The following is a 14397-nucleotide window of genomic DNA, read 5'->3' on the forward strand; positions in this document are numbered from 1 at the left end:
TTCAACTAAAAACCATGGTGGGAGATACTAATTAGCCACAACTTTAAGCTTATAAGGGATCAATACTTTCAATGAGTAGCCGATGTGGGACGAGTTGTTACAACCCAAGTCTGACCCGCCTGCCCCTCGGGATGGTTTAAGGTTCAGATCCTTGTTATGCGGTTCGGGTTTCCGCCCAAAGCGCGTGTGTGTGTGGCAAATGAGAGTATTCGATGCCAACAACTTGCCTTTCATAAAAAAATAATTTATATTGTTCCTTAGCGCTTAAGGGTCTTTTTTCACCGGTCCTGAATACTGGATTATTAATATGACATTAAAAAAGAATTAACTTTACGGGAAATGATTTAGACCACTTAAACTCCGTATTCATTGAGGGGAAAAGCAAACTCATAGTCGGAGTCGACGTGATTTAAATCATAATAAATGCGTTAAAAATTAACATTAACATTTATAATTATTTATTTAGATTATTAATATTATATTTTAAAGAAAACAGAGTTCCATTATTCAGCAGGTACTCGTCACACACCACTTTTCGATTCATCTACACCTAATTTACTATTATACCTCTAATTATAATTAGAATAATAATATAAATTCAACTCTAAGGGTAAATTTATGAAAGTATAGATGGATAAAAATGATGTGTTAGAATCACCTCCCTTTCATTATTCATTTATCCATAATATCAATCAATAATCAATAATCAATAAATATAATGAAATGAAAGAGGGTTTTGTGATATTCATATTGATGGAAGTAATCTAAATAAAAATATCGTACTTCCCAAATAACATAATTTAAAAAAACTTTATCCAACATTAGTTTATGGCTTACAAGTTACTCGTACTTTTTTTTTTTTTAACAGCTATTGTGATCACCCGAGGGGGACTAAACCACCCGTTGCGATCATCTCCCGTTTTGACTATGCCGATGCAGCGATAATAACCCAGCTCCCATCGCTGCCCGGGAGGAAACCTTGAAACCGATCCAAGGCACGGCCAAGTAAAACCCCCCTCCTCTTTACCCCCCAAACGATATGGGAAATGTGTCATGGGTGGATACTTCATATCAGAGATGAAATTGTACTTTTAATATGTAGCCAACGGGGGTCGAACTCCTGACCTCCCCTAAAGAAGGCAGGCCACCAACCGCTGGACCTCATCACAACTTCAGTTACTCGTACTTTTTACTTACTCGTATATTTTAATTTTAATAAAAGAAAAAGACTACAGCATATGTTTGGTCTCGTATTAAAAATTTATGCCGTATTTTTCTAGGCACACATGCATAGGATGGCAAAAAAAAAAAAAAAAAAAAAAAAAAAAAAAAAAAAAAAATTAAATTGTTGTCGATGGATAAACTTGAAACCCAATATGAGTTGGGTGGGCCCCGTAAATGGGTTTAGGATAGGATATTGGGATAGTTTTTACACGGGTTCGAGTTTGGGATATTTTAGACACAAATCAGATTACCCGATCCGTATACTCGAAAAAAGATCTGAGCCCATATACCTGGCTCATAAACCAGGTAATCCGGCCTGTAAACTCGATTACTTGGTCCCTATACCCGGTCATCCCATACTCGGAAAAAAAACTCGAATACACATGAAAAAAACCGTTTACTAGATTCAGGCCCGGCCCAAACCTTGTGCAGGCTGCGCAACTGCACAGGGCCCATCAAAAATAGGGGCCCAAAAAAATATAGTTTATGTTATATGTTTAAGCCCAAAAATAGAAGCCCAATTTACAAAATGAAAAAAGTAGTCTACTAGTCTGGTACGTCCCTAACTCTCAAACCCTTGTTCGTCACTTCGTCCGATACATCATACATCGATCCCAATTCCTATACGTACGTCTCTTTGAGTCTTAACTCTCTTCAATTACACTTAACAAAACTCAAAATTTTCATCTATCAATCGAAGAGAATTCACCTACTGCCTAGTGACTACTCTCCATTAGTCCCTTGAAGGTAATTCAAATATAGTCTTCGGCAATTTTTCTTATTTATTTTTTTTGTCTTATTTTTTTGTCTTGTTGATTTTGTTAATTTAGTTTGTTAATTTTAATCATGTTAATTTTTATGGTTATTGTATGTTAATTTTACATTTTTACTCATATAACATATATTCAATTGTGAATTGTCCATTACTCCATTGTTTGATGTTAATTTTTTAACTTTTATGATTTATAATTTTTTTATAATTGTTGTAACTTGTAACTTTGTAAGTATAAATTAAAGTATAGATTTGTAATTTGAAAGTTTGGCATAACGGATGTCTGATGAAGTGATGATTAGAGAATCTATAGACTATAGATTAATTAATTTTTTATGGTTATTAATCAGGGATGGCTCCCAAACATTTATCTGGTGCTGAAAAACGTAAGAGAAAAAGAAATGATGAAAAAATGAAAAAGTCTCAAGCTGGTTCACTACATAAGTTTTTAAAAAAAAACCCACTATTGAAGAGCAAGAGCATGTACAAGTAAATGTAGAAGAGGCGGAAGGGCAAGAGCATGTTGAAGAAAAAGAAACGGAAAACTTAGATGGGGAAGGTTATAATGATTGGGGTCATGTTTCGGTTGGTCTCAGAACACATGAAACTTCACCGGTTCATCTTGAAAATATGACCAAATGGTATGATATGCGTAAAAGTTTGAAGTTAAATGAAACAATTGATAAACTTCAATATGAACAAATGAAGAAAGAAAGAGATTATTGGATGCAAGTCCTTTTGAGAATTGTTGCAGTAGTGAAATTTCTAGCTAAACATAGTTTAGCTTTCCGTGGATCAAAAGAAAAGTTGTACCAAAAAGGTAATGATAAGTATTATTGTTTTTGTTTCGCGACCACTAAATTGTTTTTGTTTCATTTCCACTTATTATTTATTAAATGTATTGAACAGGTAATGGAAATTTCTTGGGGCTCATTGAGATGTTAGAAGAGTTTGACCCGGTTATTAAAGAGCATGTGCGACGAATCACTAATGATGGGCTTCATGTGCATTATCTTGGGCACAAGATTCAAAACGAGCTAATTCTTGTGCTAGGTGAAGAGATTAAAAAACAAATCATAAAGGACGTAAAGGAAGCAAAGTACTACTCAATCATACTTGATTGTACTCCCGATTCTAGTAATCAAGAACAAATGAGCATGATAGTGAGGTATGTAAAGTTCACATCTAATTCCGTTATTGTTATGGAGTCTTTTTTAGGGTTTTTGAATGTTAATGACACCACGGGAAAAGGTTTATTTGATACTACGGTTGCTGTAACATCCCGCCTTTTTCCATTTACTTTTCCGTTATACTAATATAAAGTCTGTTATATGTTTATAACATCTCCCGTTGATACGCGTTTTAAATTATCTCGTTTAGGTAATTCCCGCACCCGAACGAAAGTTGAGGGACTAAACTTGACAAGGGATCAAACCCTTGACTAGGTCAAAGGGTCAAACCCCTTTCACCCATTCATTTCATCTTCATCTCTCTCTCTTTCTCTCTAGCAAGAACACACACACCCAAAACCATATTCATTCAATCATCATCTAAATTCGATCTAGGAGGCTTACAACAAAATAAATTACATATTCGTGATCCTCTCTTCATCCTCTTCGTTTTGGTACCAACTTCATCTCATTTGGGTAACTTTCTAAAATCACTAGATTTTGTGTTCTTGATGTTTTTAACTTATAAAAGTGTTAATTAGTGTCTATGGCTCAAGTCTAACATGAATATATGATTTATATGCTCGATCTCGTTGTTTTAGTGTAACTAGCATGAACTTGAATTTTGGTGTGTTGTTCTTGAATTTTGGATGATCAAATGTTGTTAGATTGTTAAAGTGCATGTTTTAAAAGTGTTACTAGTATCATTAGCTTCGTTTTGATGTATAGGTTGATTAAGGAAACTCCAAGAACATGATTAATGATTTTGTGAACTTGGATTAGGGTTTGATGAGCTTTACATGAACTTTTGATGCGTCAAATGCTATGAGATATTGTTGTTAAGTGTTTTGTTGCAATGTGTGTTTGATTACCTTCAAAACGGCATATCACATGTGTGAATTGGATTCCCGAAACTTAAAATGCATTTGATGAACTTGAAACTTTGAAAATGGATTCTTAATGATCACTTGACGGAAAATCGGTTATTGAAATTGATGTTTTTGTTTGATGAAACGTGTTTAGTTGTTTTCCTTGTCAAATTACCTTTCCGACGATATATAGTATGCATTTTGGATGTTTTCGGTTCATAAAATAGGTTAATTTGAGTTTTGGTTCGTGACTTGGTCTTTTTCTGCAAACTGCATGTTTCCCAGGTATTGCGCGCCGCGCATATACCCGCGCGCCGCGCAAAATTAGAAATCCCAGATGTTTGCCTTCGTGATTAAGTTCTGACCAGGATTTACACTTGGGTGCGCGCCGCGCAACCCTTTGCGCGCCGCGCATATGCCCAGCTCATTTTAGTTTTTATTTTTCCTTTCACAAAATGTTTTCCGCTTAACCGTAACTCCGATTAACATGAAACTTGGCCATTCTGCTCATAAATGATTTCTCATCATGAGAAAATTGTCGGACACCCGATCCGACCCCGTTGACTTTGACTTTGACCAAGTTTGACTTTTAGTCAAACTTAACCAAACAATTATACGATCGTTCTAACATGCTTAGTTACTTGTATCGTGCATGAAACTTGACTAGTTGATTCACATGCTACATAATCGAGTCGTAACGAGCCATAGGACTAATTGAACATCTTTGACCTATCGTGTTTACCGTTATTGATACAAACCTATTGTTTAGGTCAAGACTAGCATTGTTCTTTGCACACGTTTACTTGTCGAAGTACTTTACTACTCGTGCACTCAAGGTGAGATCATAGTCCCACTTTTACTCTTTTTGAACTTATATTGGGATGAGAAAACATAAACGATTCTTTTGAACTAAGTGAACACAAGAACGGGAAAACAAACATTCTACATACGAGTTTAGAACAAAAATCCTCAATTCGATTATCATTAGTTACACTTGCCGGGTGTAAGCGAGAACTTATGTTATATGGCCATATGGGTTGACAACCCTCATCTTTGACGGTTCGCTACCGTCTACGGATGAAATATATTTTCGAGAATCAGTGTTTGTTCTAGCACTAAGTGATGGGGTATACAATGGAAGGAATGTTAAGCTTTGATAATTGGGTGCTCGTGAAACAAACTTTTGGAATGTATTACTATTATTTCATTGATGCAAATCTTGTGGTTCACTTGTACTTACTTACTTAAACCTATGATTTCACCAACGTTTTCGTTGACAGATTTCTATGTTTTTCTCAGGTCCTTGAACGATACATGATACATGCTTCCGCTCATTATTTGATACTTGCATTGGATGTCGAGTATATGTGCATTTCATGGAGCGTCTTTTGACTTTACTTTAAACCGTGTCGCCTAGATTTCATTCGTATTATAACGTTGTAACTTAACTATTGGTTGAACAATTCTTGTAAACTTTGGGAACAATCTTTATTTTGAAATGAAGGCGACATATTTTGGTCAAACTTTGTCTTAAAGACTTATGACCACGTAACGGGACCTAAGTAGACGGCGCCGTCAAACATGATTTGGTCGGGTCGCTACAGATGGTATCATAGCGTTGGTTGTAGGGATTTAGAGTTCATTGGTGTCGACCCCGAGTCATAGGGTACATTGGTGAGTCTAGACTACAACCGGCATATAGACTTGAAATAGGAATTACTTGACTACTTGTGCATTTATACTCGAACGCTTCTACTCATATCTACTCTTAGTTCATCTTAATCTCACGTTGTTTAATTTGATTGACACGCCACCTTGACTATATGAAATGATGTCGAATGCACACATGAATCAGGGTAATATAATTTCCGGGATTATATTACGGTGACTCATATGAACGTTCCGACATTATGACATAAAGAATTTAAGGCGAGTCGAGGAAAAACTTCTCTTTATCCTTATTCTATATCACGGTTAGTATTATTGAGAATACTAATCAATGATATTCTTGTGTCTTGAAGGAACAATGGCTCCTCGTCGTGTACGCCGCAATGAAACTCCCGAACAAGCTCTCGAACGGATGATAGCTACCGCCGTAGATGCGGCCATGGCCGGTCACTCATCCAACAACAATAATAATAACAACCACAACAACCACAACAACAACAACAACAATGGAGCCGGAAACTCAAACGAGGGATGCTCCTATAAAGCTTTCATGGGGTGCAAACCTCACACTTTTGATGGAACCGGGGGACCGGTCGTGCTCACCCGATGGTTTGAGCAAACGGAAGCCGTCTTTAGCATAAGCGGTTGTCGGGACCAAGACAAGGTCAAATACTCCACTCACACTTTCTCCGGAATTGCTCTAACATGGTGGAACACCTATGTTCAATCGGTGGGTACCGATGAAGCTCATGCCCTCTCTTGGGCCGATCTAAAGGAAAAGATGATTGTTGAATATTTTCCGCGCGAAGAAACCCGAAAGCTTGAGGAAGAACTAAGAGCTTTGAAAGCGGTCGGAAACGATCTTAAAGCTTATAATCAACGCTTCGCCGAACTATCCTTGATGTGTCCTAATCTTGTTAACCCCGAATCTCAAAAGATTGAGCTCTACATGCTCGGTCTTCCAAAAAGCATCAAACAAGGGGTGATGTCATCCAAACCCACTACTCATCAAGCCGCTATGAACATGGCTCGCCAACTAATTGAAACGGTTGACGAAATCGTAGTGCCGGCTCCTAAGGCCGAGGACAAGTCGGGTGGCAACAAAAGGAAATGGGAAGCCACTCCATCAACCAACTACAACAACAACACCTTCACCAAAAAGCCCTTCAACAACGACGGCAAGAGGGGTTATGCCGGGAACCTACCTCTTTGCAACAAATGCAACAAACATCACTTTGGTGAATGTGGCAAGTTAATTTGCCACCGGTGCCAAGGAGTTGGTCATAAGGCCAACGATTGTAAAAGTGCCACTCCCGTTGCTCGAAAGTGGCCCAATGCACCAAAGACGGGCACTTGTTACGAATGTGGTCAAACGGGTCATTATAGAAATGCATGCCCAAAGAAGAAGGCCAACCCCAACAACCGAGGCCGAGCCTTTAACATCAACACCGAGGAAGCCCGAGATGACAATGAACTAGTCACGGGTACGTTTCTTCTCAACAACTCTTATGTTACTTGCTTATTCGATTCGGGTGCCGATAAATGTTTTGTGTCCAAGACTTTAGCTCCTACCCTTTGCACTCTACCACACCCTTTAGATACTACTTATTCCATCGAAGTGGCCGACGGAAAACTCTTAAGTGCCGACACATATTACCGGGGGTGTACTTTGAACATTTTGGGTAAGGAATTTGAAATTGACTTGATACCCATGGAACTAGGAAGCTTTGATGTAATAATCGGTATGAATTGGTTAGTCAAAACAAAATCTCACATTCTTTGTGATCTTAACGCAATCCGAATTCCTATCGAGAATGGTGAACCTTTGATCGTCTATGGCGATAAGAGTTGCACCGGACTCAACCTCGTTTCGTGTATTAAAGTTAGAAAACTACTCCGTAAGGGTTGTTTTGCGATCCTTGCTCACGTTAAGAAAGTCGAGTCCGATGAGAAGCACATCGATGATGTGCCAATTGTTAGTGACTATTCCGATGTATTTCCCGACGAATTGCCGGGTCTTCCGCCTCATCGACCGGTTGAATTCCAAATCGATCTTATTCCGGGAGCCGCACCCGTAGCGCGTGCACCATATAGACTCGCTCCATCTGAAATGCAAGAATTGCAAAGTCAAATCCAAGAACTACTTGATCGTGGTTTTATCCAACCTAGCCATTCACCTTGGGGCGCTCCGATTTTGTTTGTTAAAAAGAAAGACGGATCCCTACGAATGTGCATTGATTATCGTGAACTAAATAAATTGACGGTTAGGAACCGATATCCTCTTCCTCGCATCGATGACCTCTTTGATCAACTACAAGGGTCTTGTGTATATTCGAAAATCGATCTCCGCTCGGGTTATCATCAATTAAGGGTTAAGGGGGAAGATGTCTCCAAAACCGCTTTCCGGACTCGCTATGGTAGTTATGAATTCCTCGTCATGCCATTTGGTCTCACTAACGCACCGGCGGTGTTCATGGATCTTATGAACCGCGTGTGCAAACCGTATCTCGATAAATTCGTTATTGTGTTCATCGATGATATATTGATCTATTCTAAAAATGAAGAAGAGCACGAACAACATCTCCGACTTGTGCTTGAACTTTTAAGACAAGAACAACTCTATGCCAAATTCTCCAAGTGTGAATTTTGGTTAAAGGAAGTTCAATTTCTTGGTCATGTTGTAAGTGACCAAGGTATTAAAGTCGATCCAACGAAAATCGAAGCCATTAGCAAATGGGAGACTCCTACTACTCCTACTCACATTCGTCAATTTTTGGGTCTCGCCGGGTACTATCGTAGATTCATCGAAAACTTCTCTTTGGTTGCACGTCCTCTAACCGCATTGACTCACAAGGGAAAGAAATTCATCTGGGCGACCGAACATGAGTCCGCATTCCAAATCTTGAAAACGAAGCTAACCACCGCTCCTATCTTGTCACTTCCCGAAGGCAATGATGACTTTGTTGTATATTGCGATGCCTCAAAACATGGTTTTGGGTGTGTATTGATGCAACGAACGAAAGTCATTGCTTATGCTTCTCGACAACTCAAAATTCATGAACGAAACTATACGACACATGATCTCGAACTCGGAGCCGTTGTCTTTGCACTTAAAATGTGGAGACACTATCTTTATGGAACCAAGAGTACTATCTTCACCGATCACAAAAGCCTTCAACACATTTTCGATCAAAAGCAACTAAACATGAGACAACGAAGGTGGATTGAAACCTTAAACGATTACGATTGCGAGCTTCGTTACCATCCTGGGAAGGCAAATGTAGTAGCTGATGCCTTAAGTCGAAAAGAAAGAGCGGTGCCTCTTCGTGTCCGAGCCTTAAACATCACCATCCACACAAACCTTAATAGCCAAATTCGGGTAGCCCAAGATGAGGCTCTCAAGGATGAAAACATCTCTCTCGAACACTTGAACGTCCTCACCTCTCGATTCGAAGTTAAAGAAACCGGACTCCGATATTTCGCCGGAAGAATTTGGGTGCCTAGTTATGGGGATCTACGAAGCCTTATTTTAGATGAAGCCCATAAGTCACGATACTCGATTCACCCCGGTGCCAATAAGATGTACCACGATCTTAAACAACTATATTGGTGGCCGAACATCAAAAGGGACGTAGCTACGTATGTTTCCAAGTGTTTGACATGTTCCAAAGTCAAAGCCGAACACCAAAGACCGTCCGGACTACTTCAACAACCCGAGATTCCGCAATGGAAGTGGGAAAGGATAACGATGGATTTTATCACCAAGCTACCAAAAACGACGGGCGGTTTTGATACCATTTGGGTTATTGTTGACCGTCTCACCAAATCCGCACACTTCCTTGCCATGAAAGAAACGGACAAAATGGAGAAACTTGCACAACTTTACATTAAGGAGATCGTAGCCCGACACGGTGTACCATTATCGATTATCTCCGACCGAGATGGCCGTTTCGTTTCTAGATTTTGGCGTACATTGCAAGAAGCGTTGGGAACGCGTTTAGACATGAACACCGCATATCATCCTCAAACCGATGGACAAAGCGAACGTACAATTCAAACCTTAGAGGACATGTTACGAGCTTGCGTGGTTGATTTCGGAAAAGCTTGGGACAAGCACTTACCTCTCGCCGAGTTCTCTTACAACAATAGTTATCACGCGAGTATTAAAGCCGCACCTTTTGAAGCGCTATATGGCCACAAATGTCGTTCACCTCTTTGTTGGGCCGAGGTAGGCGACGTGCAAATCACCGGACCCGAACTCATTCACGAAACCACCGAGAAAATCGTTCAAATCCGAAATAGGCTTAGGACGGCCCGAAGTCGTCAAAAGAGCTATACCGACAAACGACGCAACGATCTTGAATTTCAAGTCGGTGACCGAGTAATGTTAAAAGTCGCACCTTGGAAGGGTGTAATCCGTTTTGGGAAACGCGGGAAGCTAAATCCGCGGTATATTGGTCCTTTCGAAATCTTGGAGCGTATTGGAACCGTTGCTTATCGTTTAGATCTTCCGCCTCAATTGAACTCCGTTCATCCTACCTTCCATGTATCTAACTTGAAAAAGTGTCTTGCCGAACCCGATATCGTCATCCCTCTCGAAGAACTTACTATTGATGACAAACTTCATTTTGTGGAGGAACCGGTTGAAATTGTGGACACCTCCGTCAAGACATTGAAACAAAGCCGAATCCCGATTGTCAAGGTTCGTTGGAATGCCAAAAGAGGACCCGAGTTTACTTGGGAAAGACAAGATCAAATGCAAAGGAAGTATCCTCATCTATTCGTGAATTCGGAAACGCAAGATCTCGAGGAAGAAACAACGACTACTACGCCTACCTAAATTTCGGGACGAAATTTCTTTTAAGGAGTAGGTAATGTAACATCCCGCCTTTTTCCATTTACTTTTCCGTTATACTAATATAAAGTCCGTTATATGTTTATAACATCTCCCGTTGATACGCGTTTTAAATTATCTCGTTTAGGTAATTCCCGCACCCGAACGAAAGTTGAGGGACTAAACTTGACAAGGGATCAAACCCTTGACTAGGTCAAAGGGTCAAACCCCTTTCACCCATTCATTTCATCTTCATCTCTCTCTCTTTCTCTCTAGCAAGAACACACACACCCAAAACCATATTCATCCAATCATCATCTAAATTCGATCTAGGAGGCTTACAACAAAATAAATTACATATTCGTGATCCTCTCTTCATCCTCTTCGTTTTGGTACCAACTTCATCTCATTTGGGTAACTTTCTAAAATCACTAGATTTTGTGTTCTTGATGTTTTTAACTTATAAAAGTGTTAATTAGTGTCTATGGCTCAAGTCTAACATGAATATATGATTTATATGCTCGATCTCGTTGTTTTAGTGTAACTAGCATGAACTTGAATTTTGGTGTGTTGTTCTTGAATTTTGGATGATCAAATGTTGTTAGATTGTTAAAGTGCATGTTTTAAAAGTGTTACTAGTATCATTAGCTTCGTTTTGATGTATAGGTTGATTAAGGAAACTCCAAGAACATGATTAATGATTTTGTGAACTTGGATTAGGGTTTGATGAGCTTTACATGAACTTTTGATGCGTCAAATGCTATGAGATATTGTTGTTAAGTGTTTTGTTGCAATGTGTGTTTGATTACCTTCAAAACGGCATATCACATGTGTGAATTGGATTCCCGAAACTTAAAATGCATTTGATGAACTTGAAACTTTGAAAATGGATTCTTAATGATCACTTGACGGAAAATCGGTTATTGAAATTGATGTTTTTGTTTGATGAAACGTGTTTAGTTGTTTTCCTTGTCAAATTACCTTTCCGACGATATATAGTATGCATTTTGGATGTTTTCGGTTCATAAAATAGGTTAATTTGAGTTTTGGTTCGTGACTTGGTCTTTTTCTGCAAACTGCATGTTTCCCAGGTATTGCGCGCCGCGCATATACCCGCGCGCCGCGCAAAATTAGAAATCCCAGATGTTTGCCTTCGTGATTAAGTTCTGACCAGGATTTACACTTGGGTGCGCGCCGCGCAACCCTTTGCGCGCCGCGCATATGCCCAGCTCATTTTAGTTTTTATTTTTCCTTTCACAAAATGTTTTCCGCTTAACCGTAACTCCGATTAACATGAAACTTGGCCATTCTGCTCATAAATGATTTCTCATCATGAGAAAATTGTCGGACACCCGATCCGACCCCGTTGACTTTGACTTTGACCAAGTTTGACTTTTAGTCAAACTTAACCAAACAATTATACGATCGTTCTAACATGCTTAGTTACTTGTATCGTGCATGAAACTTGACTAGTTGATTCACATGCTACATAATCGAGTCGTAACGAGCCATAGGACTAATTGAACATCTTTGACCTATCGTGTTTACCGTTATTGATACAAACCTATTGTTTAGGTCAAGACTAGCATTGTTCTTTGCACACGTTTACTTGTCGAAGTACTTTACTACTCGTGCACTCAAGGTGAGATCATAGTCCCACTTTTACTCTTTTTGAACTTATATTGGGATGAGAAAACATAAACGATTCTTTTGAACTAAGTGAACACAAGAACGGGAAAACAAACATTCTACATACGAGTTTAGAACAAAAATCCTCAATTCGATTATCATTAGTTACACTTGCCGGGTGTAAGCGAGAACTTATGTTATATGGCCATATGGGTTGACAACCCTCATCTTTGACGGTTCGCTACCGTCTACGGATGAAATATATTTTCGAGAATCAGTGTTTGTTCTAGCACTAAGTGATGGGGTATACAATGGAAGGAATGTTAAGCTTTGATAATTGGGTGCTCGTGAAACAAACTTTTGGAATGTATTACTATTATTTCATTGATGCAAATCTTGTGGTTCACTTGTACTTACTTACTTAAACCTATGATTTCACCAACGTTTTCGTTGACAGATTTCTATGTTTTTCTCAGGTCCTTGAACGATACATGATACATGCTTCCGCTCATTATTTGATACTTGCATTGGATGTCGAGTATATGTGCATTTCATGGAGCGTCTTTTGACTTTACTTTAAACCGTGTCGCCTAGATTTCATTCGTATTATAACGTTGTAACTTAACTATTGGTTGAACAATTCTTGTAAACTTTGGGAACAATCTTTATTTTGAAATGAAGGCGACATATTTTGGTCAAACTTTGTCTTAAAGACTTATGACCACGTAACGGGACCTAAGTAGACGGCGCCGTCAAACATGATTTGGTCGGGTCGCTACAGTTGCTGAGTTAAAGTATCTTGGTCTTGTTGTAAATGATATGCGGGGTCAAGGATATGATAACGGTGCAAACATGAAAGGAATACATAATGGAGTTCAAATGAGATTTTTGAAGGAGAATCCTAGAGCATTTTACACTCCTTGTGGTTGTCATTCACTTAATCTTACATTATGTGATATGGCTAACAGTTGTGTTAAAGGAAAGAACTTTTTTGGACAGATCCAACGTATATATACTATTTTTCATAATTCTATTAATCGATGGGAAATTTTGAAAGATAATGTTAAAGATTTGACTCTTAAGCCATTGTCTCAAACTCGTTGGGAAAGTCGTGTTGAGTGTCTTAAAGCTATTAAAACGCAACTTGTTGACATACGAGAAGCTTTACTTGAGGTTGGAGAAAAAGATAATGATGCTGCAATTACTAGTGAAGCAAATTTAATAGCAGAAAAAGAACTTGGTGAATTTGACTTTTTAGTATCAATTGTCATTTGGTATCAAGTATTAAACGAGGTGAACATTGTGAGCAAAAAGTTACAATCAAAAGATATGCATATTGAGATTGCTATCAAAGAAATAAACAGTTTGATTGAGTTCTTTAAGGATTATAGAGAAACTGGTTTTTCACAAGCAATTGATGAAGCTAAGGAGATTGCAGTTAAAATGAATGTTGACCCAATATTTACACAAAAACGTTTGATTCATAGGAAAAAAAGATTTGATGAGAGTTCAAGTAGCCAAGAACTTTCATTTACATCAGAAGAGACTTTCAGAGTAAATTATTTCTTATACATTGTGGATAAAGCTATTCTTTCTTTTGAAGCAAGATTTGATCAATTTAAAAACTATGAGAAGTTATTTGGTTTCTTATTTCCGCATAACTTGAGGGGAATTGAAGATAAAGATCTAAAGTCATCTTGTGATTTTTTGGAAACAAAACTCAAGTTTGAAGGAATATCGGACATCGATGGTCATGAACTTTATATGGAGTTGAGTTCTTTTGACATAATAGGAGCCGGTGAATTTAAAAACCCTTTAGATATTCTAATTCATTTGAATGAGGCTCAAGAAAATTTTTCAAACGCAAGGATTGCATATAGAATATTATTGACTATTCCAGTTACAGTGGCATCTGCAGAAAGGAGTTTTTCAAAGTTGAAATTATTGAAAAATTACCTAAGATCCACAATGTCCCAACAAAGACTTAGTGGATTGGCGATGATGACTATTGAGAATGAAATCTTAGAAAGTATAAACTGTGAAGAAGTGATAAAACAATTTGCTACCAAGAATGCGAGGAGAGCTTCAAAGATCATTTGTTAGCTATTACGGTATGTAATTCTAATGCTATATGCTTTGTCTTTAATGATATTGCGTAAGTTGTTTTTTTTTAAATAGCTTATATTGTTAGTTGGGACTTAGGGGCCTTTTTTTTCGCCTCGCACTAGGCCT

The 14397-nt window shown here is 38.4% G+C and overlaps 1 protein-coding gene across 1 annotated transcript; it reads left to right on the forward strand.

Annotated features, from left to right (window-relative positions):
- Positions 1-1376: 1376 nt before the first annotated feature.
- Positions 1377-14268, forward strand: LOC139871267 (uncharacterized). Its single transcript, XM_071858998.1, has 5 exons — positions 1377-1530; positions 2347-2427; positions 2469-2816; positions 2906-3164; positions 13134-14268. The coding sequence occupies exons 1-5, from the start codon at positions 1377-1379 to the stop codon at positions 14266-14268; spliced, it is 1977 nt and encodes a 658-aa protein (XP_071715099.1).
- Positions 14269-14397: the final 129 nt, after the last annotated feature.

This window comes from Rutidosis leptorrhynchoides, chromosome 10 (assembly GCF_046630445.1).
Source record: "Rutidosis leptorrhynchoides isolate AG116_Rl617_1_P2 chromosome 10, CSIRO_AGI_Rlap_v1, whole genome shotgun sequence".
Classification (NCBI taxonomy): Eukaryota; Viridiplantae; Streptophyta; class Magnoliopsida; order Asterales; family Asteraceae; genus Rutidosis; species Rutidosis leptorrhynchoides.